General features: G+C 41.5%; 1 protein-coding gene across 1 annotated transcript in view; it reads left to right on the top strand.

Annotated features, from left to right (window-relative positions):
- Nucleotides 1-23832, top strand: part of Mgam (maltase-glucoamylase) — a 208646-nt gene that overhangs the window by 84855 nt on the left and 99959 nt on the right. The window contains exons 53-66 of the mRNA XM_071611523.1: nucleotides 681-806; nucleotides 1925-2053; nucleotides 2312-2422; nucleotides 2710-2772; nucleotides 6807-6941; nucleotides 7349-7436; nucleotides 7786-7924; nucleotides 8725-8858; nucleotides 8980-9014; nucleotides 9111-9227; nucleotides 9625-9773; nucleotides 10356-10440; nucleotides 11282-11338; nucleotides 13888-14012. Coding sequence (XP_071467624.1) covers nucleotides 681-806; nucleotides 1925-2053; nucleotides 2312-2422; nucleotides 2710-2772; nucleotides 6807-6941; nucleotides 7349-7436; nucleotides 7786-7924; nucleotides 8725-8858; nucleotides 8980-9014; nucleotides 9111-9227; nucleotides 9625-9773; nucleotides 10356-10440; nucleotides 11282-11338; nucleotides 13888-14012 — 1493 coding nt within the window. The remainder of the gene's footprint in view (nucleotides 1-680; nucleotides 807-1924; nucleotides 2054-2311; nucleotides 2423-2709; nucleotides 2773-6806; nucleotides 6942-7348; nucleotides 7437-7785; nucleotides 7925-8724; nucleotides 8859-8979; nucleotides 9015-9110; nucleotides 9228-9624; nucleotides 9774-10355; nucleotides 10441-11281; nucleotides 11339-13887; nucleotides 14013-23832) is intronic.

Raw genomic sequence — 23832 nt, 5'->3', positions numbered from 1 at the left:
CTGTTGGTTAAAGTGGTGGGGATGGTAGTTATGAGCATGTTGGGTATGTTGATGATGGTGATTGTGTGGTGATAGGGAAGATGATGGGGTGAAAATGCTGGGGATTGTGTGGGTGATGGGGTTGTGATAGTGAAGATGGGGGACTGATGTGATGGTAATGGAGGTAATATTTGGGACTGTTGAAGACAGTTGTAATTTTTGTGATAACAAAAACAAATTCTGTCACTCTTACTGCATGTCAGACCATTTAAATGTATTAAGTCATTAAGTCCTCATCAAAACAGCGTGGGGCAGACATTACAATTATGTTTAATTTGCCAGTGAAGAATTGAAACATGAAGAGATTACTTAATTTTGTTCAAGGTCACAGAACCAGGAGGACATGAGCCTGTGTGTTAACCAGGCACTTTCCCTCTGGGATCTGTTCTCTTCAGCAATAACCTAGGCCACCTCTCGGAATGAGAGTAAATTTAGATTGTACAGAATTCCAAGAGAATGAACTTTAGTCTCGAAAGAAGCTTTCTCAAGGTATCCTAGTAATTTTATATCTGCTGAGTTTTCTCTGGATTTGAATATGTTGATTGTCTATCTTGGGGCACTAGAAAAATATTCTTATTATTTGTTGTACAACTTCATTTGAGTCATTCCTGTAAGGAATAATATTTCTGTCCATATTCTAGGTGATTGGCCGACCTGTGATGGTACCTTACTGGTCCCTGGGGTTCCAGCTGTGTCGCTATGGATATGAGAATGATTCTGAGATTTCCAGCTTGTATGATGAGATGGTGGCTGCCCAGATCCCCTATGTATGTCTCAGTATTGGTGCACTGGCTCTATGAGCTCATAGCCAACTCAGGCTTCTCTGTGTCTGTATTTATTTGTTGGGTTTTTGTGGGGTTCAGCAAAAGCACAAAAGTTTTTTTCTGACTTGATGACACTTTGAGTTCCATCCTGACTGTAATTGAGGTGGGGCCTAGCTTCCATATTATAGCAGTGTAGACTCAGTGACTCAGAGTAAGAAGATAGGGCAGGGTCCAGAACTTTTCTACTCTAGTATGATTCCATTTCTTTTATTGATTTTTAGACATTTTTCTAAAAGTCCTTGGCACCATGAGATTAAATTTCCCTCAAGAATAGTAGTGGTAATTAAATAAAATTAGTCCCAATTCAATGATTATGTATTGATGAATCCCAAAATTTTTGTATTGCAAACATTATTTTATCAGTGCTGAGCTACTCACTGGCTGAATGTAGGGCTTCTAGATATGTTTCCAAAGGAAATACACATGGTAATAAATTCTTATCATCCATTTGAGGAGAAGCAGGATTGAATAATTATAACTGATCCTGCAGAGCAGTTTCAAATTGAATTTTATTCTACTCATTGTTCAATTATTTGCAATTGTTCCATTAATGGGAAATACATCATGCAATGTACCATATTCTTATAAGACAGCTATTTCTAATTACCTCTGAGATTGCATGCCGACAGTAATTATGAGAATTTGTTTTTCTTTTTTTAAGTTTTGAAGCCAACATACCATCCAGATTGTATTACAACTGAGTAGCTAACTTTTTTTTTTCTTCTTAATATAAACTGTTTTTATCAGGGGCAACACTGGGGGAGGGAATGCAATCAAACCTTATAATAGCTATTGACAAAGTAATTTCCCTATTATATTCTCACAATAGCCGTGATATAGAGGCTTTATCATCCTATTTTTACTGATTTATATTATATCTCTATTTTGAGTAAAAGTTTGAAAAATTAGATGAATTTTCTAGTTTCCACACTGAAAGAGCTAGGATTGGCAAGAGTCAACAGGAAGCCATTTCAATTCACCATCAGCAGGGGAGAGTGTTTCTCCTCTGGGAGCTGGACTTTCAGCACCAGCAGCCACTGTTTCCTTGTGTCCTTCCCCAGGATGTGCAGTACTCAGACATTGACTACATGGAGCGCCAGCTGGACTTTACCCTCAGCCCCAAGTTTGCTGGGTTTCCAGCCCTGATCAATCGCATGAGGGCTGATGGGATGCGGGTCATCCTCATCCTGGTGAGTCCTTTTGTGCCTGTGTGGATGGAGTGTGTTGGGAGGAGGACTGGGCTTTGTGGAGAACCACATTTCTTGTGCCTCTATCCATATGAAGAACAGAGAACTCCAAGTACAATATGAAGAGTATATTTCCAGAGATTCCCAGAAACTCTAGAGGGCAGGTGGAAGCTAGGGACCTCCCAATGAAGAAGTTCTTTTTCTCTGTCCCTTTTCAATCTCTCTCTTTGTTTTGCCGACTGACTTGTGCTTTGCTTGCAGGACCCAGCCATTTCTGGCAATGAGACACAGCCCTATCCTGCCTTCACTCGGGGAGTGGAGGATGATGTCTTCATCAAATATCCAAATGGTGGAGGCATTGTCTGGGGAAAGGTATGATCTAAGTGGTGACTACTAGTCTCCATCGTGGGAGAGAGCCATAGTTTGTGTGTTTGTGTGTGTTTTACCCTTTTCTTGTGGATACTGAAGTCATTAGTTTCCATTTCTTAATTAGTATTTATTGATATATTGAGGACTTTGTGGATTTCACTTTTATATTGATAAACCCTACATGATAATCAAAAATATTATTACCCTCTAGGACTGTGGTTGACAGTCTTAGGAATCCTACTTAGGTAAATTGCCTAGTGCATTGCTGTTAAATATTTTTCTCTCTGCAGGTGTGGCCTGATTACCCTGATATTGTTGTTAACAGCTCTCTAGACTGGGACAGTCAAGTGGAGGTAAAGAACCCTTTGTGGATGTTGGGTGAAGGCCAGGTTGTTAGGAATGGAACCCATACCCACTATCCTGAACATGCCCTGCCAAAGACTTTGGCAAAACAAGGGAAAAGCTCCTAGGAAAGGTGTGCTGTGTGTCAGTCTTTGTGTGAATTACTTTAAATGCAGTTTTGTTTAATGTCTAATTGGGAGGTAGGTATTATTATCTATGGGACTTAACTGACAAAGAAGTGAAATTACTTGTCCATGGTTTTAGGAGACAGATGGTTATTTAAAAATCAAAGCCACCTGATTTCATAGGCCTATTGAGTTTCCAATGTATGAAACTTTCAAGGAAGACCAATCTTTTCTTAGAATGAGTCTGTATCTTATTGTTGTTGCATTGAGTATTCCTTTTAACTAGTATCTCTAACCTTTGTCTTTAGTTATTGGGTCTCTCAGCTTCACTTTTACTTCTGAGGTTCCAGTACTGATTAAAAATTTATTCTTGAGAGCAGGTATTTGATTGCAATGAAGTTGTCCCATGCTGCTTGACCCAGGTTTCTTTCTAGCTTTACTAAGCATTTGTTGCTTGAAAGAATACATGGTTCCACACTGGTCCATGATGACTTCAGCCAGATGTTCTGGCCAAGAAGTGTACCAAGGGAACTGATGCAGCCTGTCTGCTTTGTCATCAGATGCTCTCTAATACTTTTGTGCAGGGCTTTCAGGGTGGTATCTGGCCTCTTCAGAAGAACCAATATTTTTCTGGTACTTCTTTATCCACTCTTCAGCAATGATTATTCTTTCTGGACAGAAATTATAGTAGAACATGTGAAGCTTATGAATATTTATAAAAGTAGTGAGAAGTCAAAGAAAGTAGTTCCAAGGATACCTACCAAGGATCAAGGGGCCATAGAATATGGCTTCTATATGGTCATCAAGGTAGCATAAGTTGTAATGTCTTGAAACTCTCAAGGTCAAGGATTAATCAGAAAAAAATAGTGTTGTGGGAACAATGTTCAGTATCTATAAATTTTGCTATTAGCTACTATAGGATCTCAGGGGTGAAGGCTCTGCTTAGGGGACATTTCCTATACTGGAGGATCCTAGTCAGTGGATGGAGGGATAAGAGAAAGACATTAGTAAGGGATGGAACTGGCACAGTTAGGCCACATGTTCATGCCTTATCCAGACTAGTTAATTTTGGTGGCCAGTGGCCATTCTTATAGATAAAGACTGATATTAAGACTAGGACAGTCTGGGGACTGAGGGCTCAGTTCTGGGACACAGGAGGGAGTATAGTACTAGTTGGTCTGTGACTTTCTGATTCCCAGGTGGTAACAGTAACACTCTAGAATCAAAATGAGATACCCATATTTTTGTTCAGATTACCTGGCATTATATTCTGCATTCTTAATTTTTGCAGTACATAGATAAAGTAAAAGAAATAGAATCTTACCGGGGAAGATTCGTAGGAATGATTCAAAATCAATTCAAGATTATTTTTTTCTTTTGACTAGTACCGAATCATTATCTGTCTCTCACCCTTTCATTCTTTCTTTTTCTCCCTCGTTCTTCTTCCTATCAATTCACCTAAGTATTAATTTTTCATCTAGTATTTGTGTATGTATCTATTTTCTAGCTAATAAGGAAATAAGAAAGAAAACCTCAGTACTTGTTTTTTCATTTCTTACTGAGGATTGTTTGAGGTTTAGTGATCCAGGCAACCCATAAGGACATAGAATCAAGTCATGCCATAGCCAATCTGACACACAAATTTGCTGTCTTTAGTAGAAGGTCATTTTCATTATTGAAGGGATTGGCTATTACCTTATGAGTTCATGAATTAACACAGTTCATCAGCCATTTGGGACTGCCATATTGAGGGGATTCAGAAGTCCGTGTGGATGTTTGGTTATCTCAGTGATGTGGGAGCATCATTTGATATTTGTTGGGCAGTGACTAGGGATGCTCTTACCTCTAATAGCAGGGGATTCTTCACAAAGAATTCTCTTGACCCCAATGTGAAATTGTACCTTTGATGAGAAATGCTTCATTTGGGTACCAAAAATATATTAGATAGCTTGTAAGAGATTATTGGTAATTAGAATAATTATAACCATTAAATTAGTAGTACCCATGTGCTGAGACGAATTAAAGTGAGATTATTGATGTTCAGGTCTGGCATTCCTGAGGGTAATATAAAACAAGCAAGCAAGTAAGCAAATAAGCAAGTAAATGTTCATCCATGAAGCAGTGGAAAAGCAGATTTCTGAGTCTGAATTTCACTGTTTGATTCAGTAAGTTTGTGTTGGCATCTAGGAATTGAATTACAGTATCATGCAATGGATTGTAATAAGTAATTCTGAGAGCATTTGTGCAGATATGAACATCACAATTTCAGGACAGAAGCGATATGGCAAGCGTTGTATTTGGATCGCACTTTGTCGAAGGGGAGGGAATTTTTACTACATGGGTAAGGATCAATACAGCAGCATTTAGTAAAGTTAGAAAACCATGGTTGGGCTGAGTTACCACGTGTATCCTACAGGAGATACAGTTCTGTCTCTAAAACACCTGATCATGATTCATTTCTTTAATCCCCACTCTCCACACATACCATGGTTTCTGACATGGCCATAGCTGGAGCTCTGTTTGTGATGAAAGATTCTGTGTCTATTTCCATACTTTTCTATTTCCATTTTCTAACAAAGGAATCCAAAGTTCTCAGTGATATGGCCCCTTGCCCTTTCTGTCCTCTGAGAACCAGATCTGTGCATGATGATCCATTACTGTTTTCTATTCTTTTTTTTTTTTTTAGAGAGCAAGAGAGAGAGATAATTTTTTTAATATTTATTTTTTAGTTATCGGCGGACACAACATCTTTTTTTGTATGTGGTGCTGAGGATCAAACCCGGGCCACACGCATGCCAGGCGAGCGCGCTACCGCTTGAGCCACATCCACAGCCCCATTAGTGTTTTCTTATTGGTGTTCCTCATTTGACTTTTATCTAGACATATGGATCCCACTTGCCATTTTTGCATTATACAAGAAACTTGAGCTTGCCTATATCAAGTCCTCTTAGGGGATTCTTCCTATTCTCCAGCATTATTTAGCTCATTACATCATATGAAGCAGAGTTTACCACAGAAGAGGCTTAATTGTTTTGAGATACACCAAGGATCAGAGTGTTTTCTAACAAACAACATCGAATATATAGACATTCAGGCATATTTGCTGCTACTGAGTGATGTTCTTCCCAAATTAAACACTGAATATTTATTATAATTCCTTTATTCTTCTGACAGTTTCTAAGCTATGCATTGTAGGGGTCATAAAGACCAATCAAAAGTGTATAAGACAAAGTCTTTGATCTAAAACCCTTTCAATCTATTTAAGAACTGATATGTGAATCCACTTTCCATGCTAAGTTGAAGACATTGCTTTTCCTGCTTGATGAAAGAAGCAGAAAAGGAGACATTTATTGAGGTTTCTCTTTAAATTCTTCCATATTATGTTACACAAAACTGCAATGCTCACATGATTCTGAAGCCACAGAACACTAATGAATGCTAGTCTAATGTCATGAAATGTAATCTCTCCCCTCTCCCACGTTTCCAATGGATATGACACATTGCCATGCCACCTGGTCGTTGCCTTTCCTCTGGTACAGTGCCTGTGGTGTCTGCCCTTTCCAGATACAGTTGTTCCCTGGCCCCTGCAGGATTTTGGGAGAGCTTAGGAAAAGGCAGGATAGAAAGTGCAGGTTGGGAATCTGAAGCCGGGGATAGTGAGTCAGGGTGTCAATTGATAGCATTCATGATGGCATGAAAAGGAAACAGATTATGGACATTTTCAAATGTGTAAAATTCATCCATAATTCTCCTCATTGCCCTCAATGTATTCTCAATTATCAAGAACATAAGGTAGGCTCTATTGAGATTTTCACTCTGCCATAATGTAGTACAGTCTTTTCATTAATTAGGTTCTTCAAAAGTGCCTGTTGCTGTAAGATATATTCATTTGGGATAGTGAATTATAAATGTTTTTATAGGAATACCGAGCTTATGTGGCCTTCCCAGACTTTTTCCGTAATTCAACTGCCTTGTGGTGGAAGAGAGAAATTGCAGAACTGTACAACAACCCAGAGAATCCAGAGAGGAGCTTGAAGTTTGATGGCATGTGGATTGTAAGTGGTGTGTGTTTTACTTGGTGTGATTTACCATATGAATGTCAGACTTTTAGTCAAGGTGATAGATATAACTTCCGAGAAAGACTTTGGATATGTTATGCTGCATTTCCTGAACTGATATTCCTTGTAGCTTGTACTCACTCTGTCAAACCTCTAGGGAGATTGCCAAGAATGCCTCAGAAACTTGTTTACCCCGAGGGAGTATTGTTTTGACTTTCCAGCAAGTCATCCTTTATGGATAAATTATTTTTTTTAGCCAATTCTTATCTGGATTTGATGAGCCTGACTGGGCAAGCATCTACAGGTGTACTGGTGTGAATGATGTATTCACCACTCCCTTGACTCTCAATTGACAAGAAGTCTCTCAGTTAAGAGTAAGCAATGTCTGTGTCTGATATTTCTAGGATATGAATGAACCATCGAGCTTTGTGAATGGGGCTGTTCCTTCAGGCTGCAGTGATGCCAGTCTGAACCGTCCTCCCTACATGCCACGTAAGGACCCTTGGGCTTCTCCATGGCTAGATGGAAGATAATCATTGTTTGAGCCCAGCAGCCAGAGGTTTATCCTGACCAGCAGAGCCCTCTATGTTTTCTGGTTTATTGGGGGTCAGAAAAGAAAGCATTTCAAGTCCTTTTCCAAACTTTTTGGTGCAAGTTTCTGGATCTCTTGGGGCAAGTTTCCTGAATTTGTCTAGAAAGCCCTTTTCTTAGTTACAATCCCATGGTTGGGGCCATTGTGAAGTCAAGTCAATCTTAAGATGTGTAGTTAAATGCCTTAAGGAGAGGTCAGGGACTAAAAGGCTCAGGGCTGGTTTTCACCTTCCCAAATCTTTTCCCTCAGATCTGGAGTCCAGGGACCGGGGCCTAAGCAGCAAGACCCTGTGCATGGAGAGTGAGCAGATCCTTCCAGATGGCTCCCGGGTGCGACACTATGATGTGCACAGCCTGTACGGGTGGTCCCAGACCAGACCCACATATGAGTGAGTCATTGTTTTTCTTCTCCAGTGGGCTCAGCCTGTGGGGACACATAGTGCTGGGCATAACTTTTAAGTTTTTCATAGCAATCCCATTGCAAGATTGAAGAACCTTTAATTTTAAGTGTCACAATTTTTATTTTTGAAACCAATTTTCCTTAACCATGGGGCCAGTCCCTGTGAGTATATGTAGGAGGTCAACTTTCAATAGGATACTGCCCCATGAGTGAGAAACTAGTAGTTCTGTTTGGGGAGACTCACGTGATGGCACGAGTTAGTATTACACAGTGCAGTTGCTTCTTTAAACGCATTAGTTACGTGAGGTAAAGAGAACATAAGGACTGTACATATCTCACCTTTTCTTCAACAGTAAAACTTCTATGTCAGCATATTTTTTCTATTTTTAATGTACAGTAAATGGATCTTCTGTGGAATAAGTAGCCCACACCCTTTAAACTCAATGAATATTAGAAATTATCCTAAGAAAAATCCCATATAGTGATATTCTCTCCTATTCCTCAAATACAGATAACCAAGAGATAATAAATAAGTGGCAGCATTCAGTGATTTCTTACTCTCTGGGTAACCAGTGGGTCTGAAACATGGTGAAATCCCTGTTAAGACACCATGAAGGTGGTGTTGTCTCCATCGGTCAGTAGGACCCTCTCCATTGCTCACTTTCCCACATTCCCGCCATTCACGTAACCAACATTTTGTTACCATGTCCTCTGTTCTTTTATGGAAACGGAAGCCCTGTTCCATTCTTCTTGCTGTGTCCTCAATTCACCTGTACAATCCTCCTACAGAGCTGTGCAGGAGGTGACTGGACAGCGAGGGATCGTCATCACCCGCTCCACATTCCCCTCCTCTGGCCGCTGGGGAGGACACTGGCTGGGAGACAACACTGCCGCATGGGACCAGCTGAAGAAATCTATCATTGGTGTGTGGCTTCTTCCCAGGGGCCTCTGCTGCAGGGAAGGGAGCTGGTGTCCTTGGGAAAGGAGGGAGGAGAGGGCGGGGCACACACATGCCTCTCCTGACAGCCATGGTTCTCATTGCAGGCATGATGGAGTTCAGCCTCTTTGGCATCTCCTATGTAAGTGACCTTTGCTCCTCCTCATCCCTAAGAGGACACTGACCCTCCGTGAGCAATCACCCACCCACAGGATGGTTTCATTTCCTCTGGTTTCAGACGGGAGCAGATATCTGTGGGTTCTTTCAAGATGCTGAGTATGAGATGTGTGCTCGCTGGATGCAGCTGGGAGCCTTTTACCCCTTCTCCAGGAACCACAACACCATTGGCACCAGGGTAGGACCTTCCTCCTTCCTCACGTGCTTTGCCTCACATGCTGTGCAGCCTTCACCTTGGAGTCCCAGTCCAGACCATCTTTGTTCCTGGGAGATTTTCAAAACCATCAAAGCTCCTCACAATTGCCAAAATACACAGAATTATCAGAGGATTCTTCAGGTGTAGGAAGGATTGTTCCAAGTATATCCCTGAAGTGTTTTTTCTGGGAAAGTTCCATGAGGTCTCCTGGAAGATCCTCACTGACTATTATCTGACTATTCAGTATATTTCAGAGTGTCACTTGTAATCACCTTTATCTTATCTGTGTGTGATGTACTTGGATCAAGCTTTCCTTTACCTCCTTTGTCCCCTAGGGTCCTTGGGTTGGGCTCTCAACACCTTTGCTTTTATTCCTTAGAGACAAGACCCTGTGTCCTGGGATGCTGCCTTTGTGAATATTTCCAGGAGTGTGATGGAGACCCGATACACCCTGTTGCCATATCTGTACACCTTGATGTTCAAGGCCCACACGGAGGGCAGCACTGTGGTGCGGCCTCTTCTGCACGAGTCAGTGTCCAGCTGGGGTCGCAGGGACTGATGCATAATTTCTTTGATTTTGTAGGGTGGCAGTTGATGCAAAAAATTCTTCTCAATGAAGATAAGATTTATTTTATCATAAGCTCTCCAAGCAGAGTCCACACTTTGAACTCTGTTTTATTCGCACTATGTGTTATTGAGAAAGGCTATTTATTGAATGAAAAATATTTGAAATGATGCAACACAGCCTGATTTCTTTCTAATTTGTGCATGCACAGACCTCTGTATGTTGTGTAGCTATTGAAATAATTAAGGCCAAATGAGTGGACATCATAAAAAAAGTATTGAGGGCCTTCCTTGCATTTTGAATGTGCCATCTGGAAACAGTGGAGAATTTTTCAAGTGTCTAAACATATCTGAACCATTTGTGATGTCAAGATGTCAAGGTAACTTGACATGTACAATATTGAAGTCCGTGTATTCCTGATCAATATAGGCAAAGACTAAGGATGACATAAGATGGAGTTGGAGGGGAGACTTGCCTCTGAACTTGAGTTGTTCCTTGGGGACTTGGGCTGGGACTCTGACTGTGACATCTTCTTACCTTCCCAGGTTTGTGTCAGACCGGGTGACATGGGACATAGATGATCAGTTCCTGCTGGGTCCAGCCTTCCTTGTCAGCCCCGTCCTGCAGGCTGTGAGTATTCAGGACTCAGATGTGTGGTGGATCCCAGGTGTGAGGGTGTGTGAATAGGGGCATGAGAAGAAGCCTGGTGCGTGTAGATCCCGGGACATGGCTGCTTGTTCTACCTTTGTGTCTTCCTCTCCTTCTGAGCAGAAGTGCAGTACATAGGTGTTCTGGCCTCAGTTTCCTCTAGTTCCTAGAAGTTCAGGTTTATTGGACAATCAATTAAAAAATGGTAGCCTTGTGATGTATTGCGATATCATTTTACTTTATTGATTAAATAAGGAGTCCAGGGTTAGATGGGGCCTCAGTGTGAAGAATCCATCATAGTCACGGTCATCACGGAAACAGGCTTTCCTGAGAACCCCTACTAGCCCTTCCAGTCTTGCCTTGCTTTTGTGCAAGGTCCTGCAGGCAGCAAGACCATGTCTTCACTTCCTCCATGGAAGCTTAGGATTCTGATTAAAACACCAAGAGATCACACCTTCCTCAAACCTGTTCTGCCTCCAGAGTGTTCTCCTGATCCACATCTACCTCTAGGTGTTTATCTTCTAGAGGGATGTTCCCTTGAGCCTGTGAGCAAATATGATTCTTTTTCGTGACTTCCTAGATCCCTAAGGCTTATGTGGAAGTCCCTTGTTTTGGGACTGTCAACTTTTTTGTGTTTTTTTTTTTTTTTCTTGTGTTTGAAATGTTGAAGAATGGAAGACTTCCTCGGTAATGCTGATCTTTAGGACTCTGAGACAGATGGGTATCGGCCACCACAAACTGGCTATCCCTTTCCTGCCTGTATTGCTTAATAGGTCTTGAGAACAGTGCCTCATGCTCACAGCTTGTTTGTGTTTTATTTTAGAATGCCAGAAATGTGAATGCCTATTTCCCTGAAGCCCGCTGGTATGATTACTACACAGTAAGTTTTTCTCAATATTTCTCCAACTTGCAACATGTAGGTACAAAGATTTTACATCTGATAGACCTCAGGCAACAAGTTGGCTGTATGGTCTCTTACAAGTGGCTTACAACCTTGTAGCCTCAGTTTTCTCTCCTCCACATGCGCCAGGTCCACTCTTTCACAGGAACATTGAGAAACAGCAAATCAGTTTCTCACTCAGCTTGTTGTGGGAATTCATGCCATTTATTGCCTTTTCTTCTACATTCACTCTTCCCTGTTCTGAAACACTAGTACGTTCTTGAAATTGTGCTATAGTTTTTATTTTATCCTCCCCTACTGAAAAATCCCTAAATGCAGAGAGAGTTCTTTCACCCTCTCTCTTCTTTCACATTTCTTCTTCTACAGTATAGATGCTGAAACAAAATTACTCTGTATTAATTACCTAAGTAAGTGGACTATGAGGCAGTGTGCAAAGGATCCACAGACCTGGGCCTCCACTTGCAAATCTAGTAGGTGTACAGGCATTGACCAAAGAAGAATATAAGAAGGCTGTTGTGTAGGGTTGGCCTGTGTCCTGGAGTCCAGATGAAAGAAAAGGTGTTTGAATTTGTTTTCCATGATGGGGGTTCCTTTAGAAAACAGATGATTCTTGAAGAAGACTGAGGAGTGTCCTCACACTGATGTCAGGCTTCCTCTTCTGACTTCCTGAGGAGAACGATGTGGGAGACTAGAAATGCAGGAGAAAGGTGGGGAGCAACACATGTGCTGGCTCCTCTCATCCTAGGGATTCCAGTGGGATTGTGTGAAAACAGGGTGAGGCAATGGATGTGCAGTCCTCTCTTCTATGTCTTGTGGAGCACTCATTCCTGTCTTCCCTTCTTTATTGCCCCTGGGTCTGTTCTTTGGGTAGCAACGTGTTTGGATTCTGCTGTGGGCTTTCCCGCCAGGAGTTTCAGGGCAGAGAGCAGCCAACTTTGTTTAGTTGAGCTTAGCCTTGGCCCTGAGTGTGCATGTGGACTGTGCTATTCACTAACAGATGTTTTAGTGTGTTGGGAATTTCTGATGCCGGGCCTGGGGTAGGGTTAAACTAGGGAGGACCCTGGGTACCCAGTGTAGTGTGGCCTACCATCGTGTGGATGAGCTTGCACTGTGTGACCTGGGGTGTGAGGTCTTCCCTACATTTTGCACTTCTGGCATCTCACAAGTCTCCTACTGGCCCCTGCCTTACACAGGTGCCAAGCACTGTACTGAGCTGTAGGTGTTGGCATCCTGGACTTATTTCCCCCTGATTATTACTATGTTGAAGGGCTAATGTTTGCTTTATGAACATTAATGCATTTAAAATAAGTATGTGTACCACATTAAAGAAAGCAAAATGTGAGAACTAAGAAACAATTTTTCTAGAATGACTTCTTTTACCCTATACTTTTAGTAGAATACAGCTTCAGCTGAAGAAGGAGAGGTACAAGGAATGAAATGGAAAGATAAAAATTGATGCGGCAAACTACTTAGAGAAAAGGAACACTTTAATGTTTGTTAAAAATGAGTTTCCCCTGGTTGGGATTAATGAAGGAATGCTTCTTTAATTAATGTTCACATGTTTTGTACCCTATTCTTTGTTGTTCAGTAGATATTGGTAAAATCTGCCCCCTGCCAAATCTGGCTTTCATCTATTTGTAAATAAACTTTTAAAGTATACATCATTTTATTTGTTTTCAATATCCACTCTGATTACCTCTATGGAACCACCCTTAGGCTTTTGTGTCCAAGGGGACATTTGTCAATGTGTGGCTTCATTTGGAAAGTCACAGTGGGGTAGAAGCAAGTGGCTTCTAGGGTTTGGTAGGTAGAAGTTGAAGATACTACTAAACATCAAAGAGTACAGGGGAGCCTCACAATAAAGAATGATCTGGCCCCAAATGTCAGTAGTGCCAACACTGTGCAGCCCTGCTCTAGTTGAGAAAATGTGGAAGGTCCCCTGGGATTTCTAAAGATTGGTTCAGACAAGGGATCCACTCTCACATGAGAAGGATAAAGATGTCAATCATGAGCACTCAGGTATGGTGTAGAAGAAGAGGAATTACAAAGTATGTGAGCTCACTTTGATCTTTTCTGTGAAGTTGGAGGCCAACTTTTGGTTAGGTGGGTGGGAGTGGAGACTGAGGACAGATGGCAACTGAGAAGACACTTGGTGAAGGGACAGTTGCAGACATGCAATTGTGGACAGTGTGTGAGGAACCAACAAGAGGTGAAGTAATGGCTGTGCAGCCTCCTGTATCTGTGCTTTGTGTCTCAGAGGTTGTGGGTGAAGGTGGGCTGTTATCCACACTAGGACCTCAAATGGGATGTGCTGTAGCCATGCTGAAAGGCAGTGGACCCTCCTAGACATAAAGCAGCTCAGTAGGACTTCACACAGCAGCCGAGGGAAGGCAGAAGGTTACCCTCAGGTGATGCTGAGTGTTGATGAGTAGGTAGCATGTTCAGTGGGGTAGAGGAGGCTTCTTCCAGATGCACTGTTCAGGGCAGAATGTGTCCTCTCCCTCATCTTCTGTTTCCTCATCCCACAGGGTGCAAACACTAATGCCTGGGGATTGCGGAAGGACCTTGAAGCCCCTCTCAACCACATTAACCTTCATGTCCGTGGGGGCTACATCCTGCCCTTGCAGGAGCCTGCACTGAACACACACTTGAGGTGAGTACAGGGCTAGTGTTCTTCTTTACACACTGGTTCACTACGACTTCTGATGGGCAACACCATCCCCCTCAAGGACAATGCAGTTTATACCAAACTCGCTTTACTTTTTTGTTCTTGCTCATGTGGTAATTTGTGTTTTAACATATTTCAAATCATCCAATTCTGCAACCATCAGTGGACCAGAGGCTGCTGCAGCAGCATGTGGAGTGTGGGGAGCAGAGGTGCTGAGATGCGTGTATGGTGATAGGGTCATCACACTCTGCCTGGATTGCCCTCGGGTCTTTCTCAAGAAGATGTTGATCTTGGGCTGCACCCAGATAGATTTGAAAGATCATGACAGTACCTGTATTCTTAAACCACCCGAATCTCTGAATTTCCACCATGGTAGCTTAAGAGATTGGCCTTCCTGGTCCTCTGAGGGCTGTTGTTTAGTTATAGCACTGAAAACCTCATCTCTTGGAAAAACACACTTCTGAGCTAACTGGTCAGCTAACTATGTGCAGGTTTAGTTCTTGCCTCACTTACTTTCTTTTCTAGATGTGGGATCCTCTGTAGAGCTTCCTATAGTCTCAACTTCCCATTCTTTTTCCCATGAATCTATTTCATTTTTTTGATTGAAACTTGGTTCCAAAACTTCCTTTTCCTACAAACCTCAAGTATTCCATATCATTCACTTTCCCTTTATAATTTTTTATTTTAAAAGTGCAGGATATATGTGTATTAAAGAGGTGCACATTTATATCATCGCATCGTTGAAAATGTAATGTTTTTTTAAATATGCTGGGAGGTTTTTTTTTTTTTTTTTTTTAAGTTTAGAGACCCTTCCTTTGCTTTGAAGCTACTTTATGAGCTTAATTTTTCAAATTATTGATTTTAGGAATAATATGCCTTAATCCAGCACTAGCTGTTTTTTTTCTATAAGTGTTTAGGTTCAGAATATTGTCTACACTGACTCCAAAATTATCTTTCCTAAATGACAATCTTAACTTGTTTCTTCCTGCTTGAAGTCTGAATTCTTTGACTAATAGGGTGCTTAAAATCCATCACAATCTTCTTCCAAGTTAACCTTAACAACTGTTTCTCCTACTATAACTTAATGTATATGTTGGTGTGTATGTGTGTGTGTGTGTGTGTGTGTGTGTGTATGTGTGTAAGTGTGTGTGGTGTGTGTACCAGCCCTCGCCCAAATGTTCCCCAAACATATTCACCCAGTTTATAGCTTTAGGTTGGGTTTCTGTACTTATTACTCTTTACAGACCCAGGTGTTCCAACATGGTACCTAAGATTTTTGCTACTGAATGATACAGTCAGCCCTCTGTGCATTTTTTATTATTATTTAGATCACCAAATTTTATTTCTGAAATATTTGAAACATATTAGTTTTAACAGTGAGTTATGTAGGGTCCATTTTCCATATTTGGAACCTTCAGCACTCACTGGAGGAAAATGTTTTGAATAAATGGCTGGCTTTGAACTCAAGATCCTCCTGCCTCGGCCTCCAAGGCTCTAGGATTACTACCATACCCTGCCGGTATAGTTATCTTGCACTTTTTATTTTGGCCTTCCAACCCTAGAGCTGGAGAAAAACAAATGTAAGTTATGCTAATATTATCAGAGAAGAGGGTTTAGAAGGGAGTTGTACAAAATCAAATTTTAATTCTTCCTATAGTCTTCAGTTTTTGACATCTGGGAATGCATACATTAAATTTATGTATTTAGTGGTTCTTCTCTGGGTGTTCACCAGAATCTCACGAAATAGTTTTAAATATTCATGTCCAGCCCTAGTGGATTCTTTTTTTTTAATTTTTTATTGTTGGTTGTTCAAAACATTACAAATTTCTTGATATATCATATTTCACACTTTTAATCAATTGGGTTATGAACTCCCATTTTTACCCCATATACAGATTACAGAATTACATCAGTTACACATCCATTGATTTACATATTGCCATACTAGTGTCTGTTGTGTTCTGCTGCCTTTCCTATCCTCTACTATCCCCCCTCCCCTCCCCTCCCCTCCCCTCTTCTCTCTCTACCCCCTCTACCGTCATTCATTTCTCCCCCTTGTATTATTTTTCCCTTTCCCCTCACTTCCTCTTGTATGTACTTTTGTATAACCCTGAGGGTCTCCTTCCATTTCCATGCAATTTCCCCTTCTCTCTCCCTTTCCCTCCCACCTCTCATCCCTGTTTAATGTTAATCTTCTTCTCCTGCTCTTCGTCTCTACTCTGTTCTTAGTTACTCTCCTTATATCAAAGAAGACATTTGGCATTTGTTTTTTAGGGATTGGCTAGCTTCACTTAGCATAATCTGCTCTAATGCCATCCATTTCCCTGCAAATTCTATGATTTTGTCATTTTTAATGCAGAGTAATACTCCATTGTGTATAAATGCCACATTTTTTTTTTATCCATTCATCTATTGAAGGGCATCTAGGTTGGTTCCACAGTCTTGCTATTGTGAATTGTGCTGCTATGAACATCGATGTAGCAGTGTCCCTGTAGCATGCTCTTTTTTAGGTCTTTAGGGAATAGACCTAGAAGGGGAATAGCTGGGTCAAATGGTGGCTCCATTCCCAGCTTTCCAAGAAATCTCCATACTGCTTTCCAAATTGGCTGCACCAATCTGCAGTCCCACCAGCAATGTACAAGTGTACCCTTTTCCCCACATCCTCGCCAGCACTTGTTGTTGTTTGACTTCATAATGGCTGCCAATCTTACTGGAGTGAGATGGTATCTTAGGGTGGTTTTGGTTTGCATTTCTCTGACAGCTAGAGATGGTGAGCATTTTTTCATGTACTTGTTGATTGACTGTATGTCCTCCTCTGAGAAGTGTCTATTCAGGTCCTTGGCCCATTTGTTGATTGGGTTGTTTGTTTTCTTATTGTCTAATTTTTTGAGTTCTTTGTATACTCTGGATATTAGGGCTCTATCTGAAGTGTGAGGAGTGAAGATTTGTTCCCAGAATGTAGGCTCCATATTTACCTCTCTTATTGTTTCTTTTGCTGAGAAAAAACTTTTTAGTTTGAGTAAGTCCCATTTGTTGATTCTAGTTATTAACTTTTGTGCTATGGGTGTCCTATTGAGGAATTTGGAGCCCGACCCCACCGTATGTAGATCGTAGCCAACTTTTTCTTCTATCAGACGGCGTGTCTCTGATTTGATATCAAGCTCCTTGATCCATTTTGAATTAACTTTTGTGCATGGTGAGAGAAAGGGATTCAGTTTCATTTTGTTGCATATGGATTTCCAGTTTTCCCAGCACCATTTGTTGAAGATGCTATCCTTCCTCCATTGCATGCTTTTAGCCCCTTTATCAAATATAAGATAGTTGTAGTTTTGTGGATTGGTTTCTGTGTCCTCTATTCTGTACCATTGGTCCACCCACCTGTTTTGGTACCAGTACCATGCTGTTTTTGTTACTATTGCTCTGTAGTATAGTTTGAAGTCTGGTATCGCTATGCTGCCTGATTCACACTTCCTGCTTAGCATTGTTTTTGCTATTCTGGGTCTTTTATTTTTCCATATGAATTTCATGATTGCTTTCTCTATTTCTACAAGAAATGCCGTTGGATTTTGATTGGCATTGCATTAAACCTATAGAGAACTTTTGGTAATATCGCCATTTTGATGATGTTATTTCTGCCTATCCAAGAACAGGGTATATTTTTCCATCTTCTAAGATCTTCTTTTATTTCTCTCTTTAGGGTTCTGTAATTTTCATTGTATAAGTCTTTCACCTCTTTTGTTAGGTTGATTCCCAAGTATTTATTTTTTTTGAAGATATTGTGAATGGAGTGGTTGTCCTCATTTCCATTTCAGAGGATTTGTCGCTGATATACAGGAATGCCTTTGATTTATGCGTGTTGATTTTATATCCTGCCACTTTGCTGAATTCATTTATTAGCTCTAATAGTTTCTTTGTAGACCCTTTTGGGTCTGCTAGGTATAGAATCATGTCACCTGCAAATAGTGATAATTTAAGTTCTTCTTTCCCTATTTTTATGCCTTTAATTTCTTTCGTCTGTCTAATTGCTCTGGCCAGTGTTTCGAGAACTATGTTGAACAGAAGTGGAGATAGAGGGCATCCCTGTCTTGTTCCAGATTTTAGAGGGAATGCCTTCAATTTTTCTCCATTCAGAATGATGCTAGCCTGAGGCTTAGCATAAATTGCTTTTACAATATTGAGGTATGTTCCTGTTATCCCTAGTTTTTCTAGAGTTTTGAACATAAAGGGATGCTGTACTTTGTCGAATGCTTTTTCCGCATCTATCGAGATGATCATATGGTTCTTATTTTTAAGTCTATTGATGTGGTGAATAACATTTATTGATTTCCGTATATTGAACCAGCCTTGCATCCCAGGGATGAATCCTAATTGATCATGGTGCACAATTTTTTGATATGTTTTTGTATCTGATTCGCCAGAATTTTATTGAGGATTTTTGCATCTAGGTTCATTAGAGATATTGGTCTGTAGTTTTCTTTCTTTGAAGTGTCTTTGTCTGGTTTAGGTATCAGGGTGATGTTGGCCTCGTAGAATGGATTTGGAAGTTCTCCCTCTTTTTCTATTTCCTGAAGTAGCTTGAAAAGTATTGGTATTAGTTCCTCTTTAAAGGTTTTGTAAAACTCTGCTGTATACCCATCCGGTCCTGGGCTTTTCTTAGTTGGTAGTCTTTTGATGGTTTCTTCTATTTCCTCAATTGATATTGGTCTGTTTAGGTTGTCTATATCCTCCTGACTCAATCTGGGCAGATCATATGACGTAAGAAATTTATCTATGCCTTCACTATCTTCTAATTTATTGGAGTATAAGGATTCAAAATAGTTTTTGATTATCTTCTGTATTTCTGAAGTGTCTGTTGTGATATTGCCTTTTTCATCCCGTATGCTAGTAATTTGAGTTCTCTCTCTTCTTCTCTTCGCTAGCATGGCTAAGGGTCTGTCGATTTTGTTTATTTTTTCAAAGAACCAACTTTTAGTTTTGTCAATTTTTTCAATTGTTTCTTTTGTTTCGATTTCATTAATTTCAGCTCTGATTTTAATTATTTCTTGCCTTCTACTTCTTTTGATGTTGTTTTGCTCTTCATTTTCTAGGATTTTGAGATGAAGTATGGGATCATTTATTTGTTGGTTTTTTTCTTTTTTTAAGGAATGAACTCTAAGCAATGAATTTTCCTCTTAGAACTGCTTTCAATGTGTCCCATAGATTCTGATATGTTGTGTCTGTGTTTTCATTTATCTCTAAGAATTTTTTAATTTCCTCCTTGATGTCTTCTATAACCCATTGATCATTCAGTAACCTATTGTTCATTCTCCAAGTGATGTATGCTTTTTCCTTCCTTCTTTTATCATTGATTTTCAGTTTCATTCCATTATGATCAGATAAGATGCATGGTATTATCTCTACTCCTTTATATTGTCTAAGAGTTGCCCTGTGACATAATATATGGTCTATTTTTGAGAGGGATCCATGTGCTGCTGAAAAAAAAGTGTAACTGCTTGATGTTGGGTGGTATATTCTATATATGTCAATTAAGTCTAGGTTATTAATTGTGTTATTGAGTTCTATAGTTTCCTTATTCAACTTTTGTTTGGAAGATCTGTCCAGTGGCGAGAGAGGTATGTTGAAGTCTCCCATGATTATTGTATGGTGGTCTATTAGACTCTTGAACTTGAGAAGAGTTTGCTTGATGAACATAGCTGCACCATTGTTTGGGGCATGTATATTTATGATTGTTATGTCTTGTTGGTGTATGGTTCCCTTAAGCAGTATGTAGTGTCCCTCTTTATCTCTTTTGATTAACTTTGGCTTGAAATCTATTTTATTTGATATGAGTATGGACACTCCTGCTTGTTTCCGAAGTCCATATGAGTGATATGATTTTTCCCAACCTTTCACCTTCAGCCTATGTATGTCTTTTCCTATCAAATGCGTCTCCTGTAAGCAGCATATTGTTGGGTCTTGTTTTGTGATCCATTCTACTAGCCTGTGTCTCTTAATTGGTGAGTTTAAGGCATTAACATTTAGCGTTATTATTGAGATATGGGTTGTTCTTCCAGCCATATTTGTTTATTTCTGTTACTAAACATGGTTTGTTTTCCTCTTTGATTATTTTCGCCCCCTTTACTGTCCTACCTCCCACTGTTGGTTTTCATTGTTATTTTCCATTTCCTCTTCCTGTAATGTTTTGCCGAGGATGTTTTGAAGAGATGGTTTTCTAGCTGCAAATTCTTTTAACTTTTGTTTATCGTGGAAGGTTTTAATTTCATCTTCCATCCTGAAGCTTAATTTTGCTGGATACACAATTCTTGGGGAACCCATTTTCTTTCAGTGTTTGAAATATGTTATTCCAGGATCTTCTAGCTTTCAGAGTCTGTGTTGAAAGATCAGCTGTTATCCTGATTGGCTTACCCCTAAATGTAATCTGCTTCCTTTCTCTTGTAGCTTTTAAAATTCTCTCCTTATTCTGTATGTTGGGCATCTTCATTATAATGTGTCTAGGTGTGGATCTCTTATGATTTTGCACATTCGGCGTCCTGTAGGCTTCTAGGATTTGGGATTCTGTCTCATTCTTCAAGTCGGGGAAGTTTTCTCGTATTATTTCATTGAATAGATTGCTCATTCCTTTGGTTTGGAGTTCTGTACCTTCCTGTATCCCAATGACTCTTAAGTTTGGTCTCTTAATGTTATCCCATATTTCTTGGATGTTCTGCTCATGGTTTCTTAACAGTCTTGCTGAGCTGTCTATGTTCTTTTCCAGTTGAAATACTTTGTCTTCATTGTCTGATGTTCTATCTTCTAAGTGTTCTACTCTGCTGGTAGTATTCTCCATTGAGTTTTTAAGTTGGTTTATTGCTTCCTGCATTTCTAGGATTTCTGTTTGTTTGTTTTTTATAACCTCTATCTCCCTGTATAGTTGATCCTTTGCTTCCTGGATTTGTTTGTGTAATTCATTGTCGAAGTGATCTTTCATTGTCTGATTTTGCTGTCTAATGTCTTCCTTGAGACTCCAGATCATCTGAAGCATGTATATCCTGAATTCTTTATCTGACATTCCATCTGCTGCAGCTGTTACCTCTTCTAAAGTTGAGTTGGCCTGCATTGCTTGTGGTCCTTTCTTTCCTTGTCTTTTCATACTGCTTGCGTTTCTTTCTGTTTGGTGAAACTGTTGTGTTTTTGAAATGTTTTTTTTCCCCTATATATTTATATTGCTCTTGTATAGTTGAAAAGTCTCCCTTGCAGGGTCGGGCGGCGGTCTGCCTACCTTGCAGGCGCGGGCGGCCGCTCTGCTCTCTCCTTACTCCAATTGGAGTGTCGTGACTACCACGCCGGCAGGTCACTGGGCCTGTTCCGGGCGCGGGCAGCGGCTCCGTTCTGCCCCTACTCCAATTGGGGTGACGAGTGTACCACGCCAGCAGGCCACCGGGCCTGATCCGCCGGTGGGTTGCAGGTCTGCCTACCCTGCAGGCGTGGGCGGCGGCTCTGCTCTGCCCCCCCTCCAATTGGTGTGACTTGTCTACCACACCCGCGGACCGCTGAGCCTGTTCCGGGCGTGGGCGAAGGCTCTGTTCTGTTCCTACTCCAATTGGGGTGATGTGCCTACCACCCCTGCCGGCCGCTGGGTCTGTTCCACCGGTCGGTCGCAGGTCTGCCTACCTTGCGGGCACGGGCGGCGGCTCTGCTCTGCCCCTACTCCAAACGGGGTGATGTGTCTGTCGCACCGGCAGGCCACTGGGCCTGTCCCGCTGGTCGGTCGCAGGTCTGCCCACCTTTTGGGCACAGGTGGCGGCTCTGCTCTGCCCCTACTCCAATTGGGGTGACATGTGTACCACGCCGGCAGGCTCCTGGGCCTGATCCGCCGGTCTGTCGCAGGTCTGCCTACCTTGCAGGCGCGGGCAGCGGCTCTGCCCTGCCCCTCCTACCACGCCTGCGGACCACTAGGCCTGATCTGCAGGTTGGTCGCAGGTCTGCTCACCCTGCGGGCACGGGTGGCGGTTCCGGTCTGACCCCACTCCAATTGGGGTCACGTGACCACCACACCGGCGGGGCCTGATCCGGGCGCGCGCGAAGGCTCTGCTCTGCTCCTACTCCAGTTGGGGTGACGTGTGTACCACGCTGGCAGGCCGCTGGGCCTGACCCGCCAGTCTGTCGCAGGTCTGCTTACCTTGCAGGCACGGGCGGGGGCTCTGCCCTGCCCCTCCTACCACGCCCGTGTACCACTGGGTCGCGGGTCTGTCTGCCCACCTTGCGGGCGTGGGTGGCGGCTCTGCTCCGCCCCCTCTCCAATTGGGGTCACGCGGTCACCATGCTGGCGAGCCGCTGGGCCTGCTCCTGGCTCGGGCGGCGGCCCGGCTCCTCCCCTCTGGCTCGACGACAAATCCAGAGAGACTCCGGTGTCTGTGCCTCACCCTCCCTACCAGGAGATAGGATTCTTGAAGATCCAGAATAATCTCAGATTTCATACACAAAAAATCCTCCCTGCTCTTCCAGCAGAGGGAGTGCTGCCCCTTCTGAATTTCTGGACATTGTCTAACTTCTAACCTTTACAGATATCTCTTTTCTCCTAAATATTGTTAAATATTTCAACGATAGTTATTTCATGTTCTATCTAAAAATTTTCCTTGCCAAAGCCCTTAGTGGAATGTAAATCTATGCTTTGTTATTTCTGCAGACTCTTTAGTGCTCACTTAATACCTTGTGTGTTCAGTGATATTTTGTTTTTCATATGTGGTGACCTTGAGGACCCAGATAGATGTATGTCTCCTCCAAAAGCAAATTACCTTATCTTTGGGTACATGCCAGTTGGACTACTGCCAACTTGGTATCATGTTAGGTCCTTTAAAGATCCTGGTTTCACTTGTGAATTGGAGGTTCAGCCTCTTTTCCTTAAGTTACCAGTTTTAGGGTTCCAATGTTAGGCCTATTAGGCATTGGCCCCAGGAAATTCCAGGTTTGACTTCTTGCACACCCTTGTGAATGTAGCCCATTGTTTTTTACCCCTGTTGTTTTTTCATTCACTTAGATGTGTACTTATTGTCTTTAAACCCAAGAATATTTTATTATACTTCTTTTGCAAAGTATCTAGGATCAAGTAGTATTCCATTGGATAGGTACTCTAGAATGTCTATTCCACCATCGTTCTGGAAGTATCATTTTGGAGTGCTTCCTTTTGTGTCACTGTTCATTTTCTGCTTTGGTTTTTTGGAGATAGTGTCTGATCTCTCTTACAATGAAGGTGAAATAGATCATGATTTTCGATTTATTTGAATTTTTGTGTCTTGAACTTCTTAGCAGCGACAGATCAACACAAGCACTGAGAGTGACAGCAAGCTAGTGTGTTATCACAGAGCCTGACTTGTGCAGTGGAGGCTGAAGTAGGAAACAACACACTAGGGCACCTAAGGCCAGGGTGGGGGCACAGGAGCCAGAGATCAGCAGGGAATCCAGAGGCCTGAGGCCATGAGGAGATCCCTAATGAAATGGCTCCTCCTACCTTCCTATTCTCTCTTTGCAGCACTTGGACCATCTCTTGGAGCATTGTTTTGTGCTCCTGTTCCACATTTTAAGGCAGAAAATTAGAAAGCTTTGTTTTTCTCTAACACAAATAATAGTAAGTTACCAAGTAAGGGAAGTGGCATTATGTAAATGGGCCATTTGGAGTGTTTTTGCTTCCTGAGTGAAACTGGTCCTTTGGTAGGCTGCATATATTTGTATAAGGTTTCCTTCTCTGCCAATAGTCTGCATTATAAATAGTGGTTTTAAACATTGCTTTCATTGTCCTTATTGCAGTGATTCTGATGCTTAAGTTATT

Source organism: Marmota flaviventris, chromosome 1 (genome assembly GCF_047511675.1).
Source record: "Marmota flaviventris isolate mMarFla1 chromosome 1, mMarFla1.hap1, whole genome shotgun sequence".
NCBI lineage: Eukaryota > Metazoa > Chordata > Mammalia > Rodentia > Sciuridae > Marmota > Marmota flaviventris.
The sequence above is the reverse complement of the archived record's forward strand: the minus strand, read 5'-3'. Positions and strand labels throughout refer to the sequence as shown.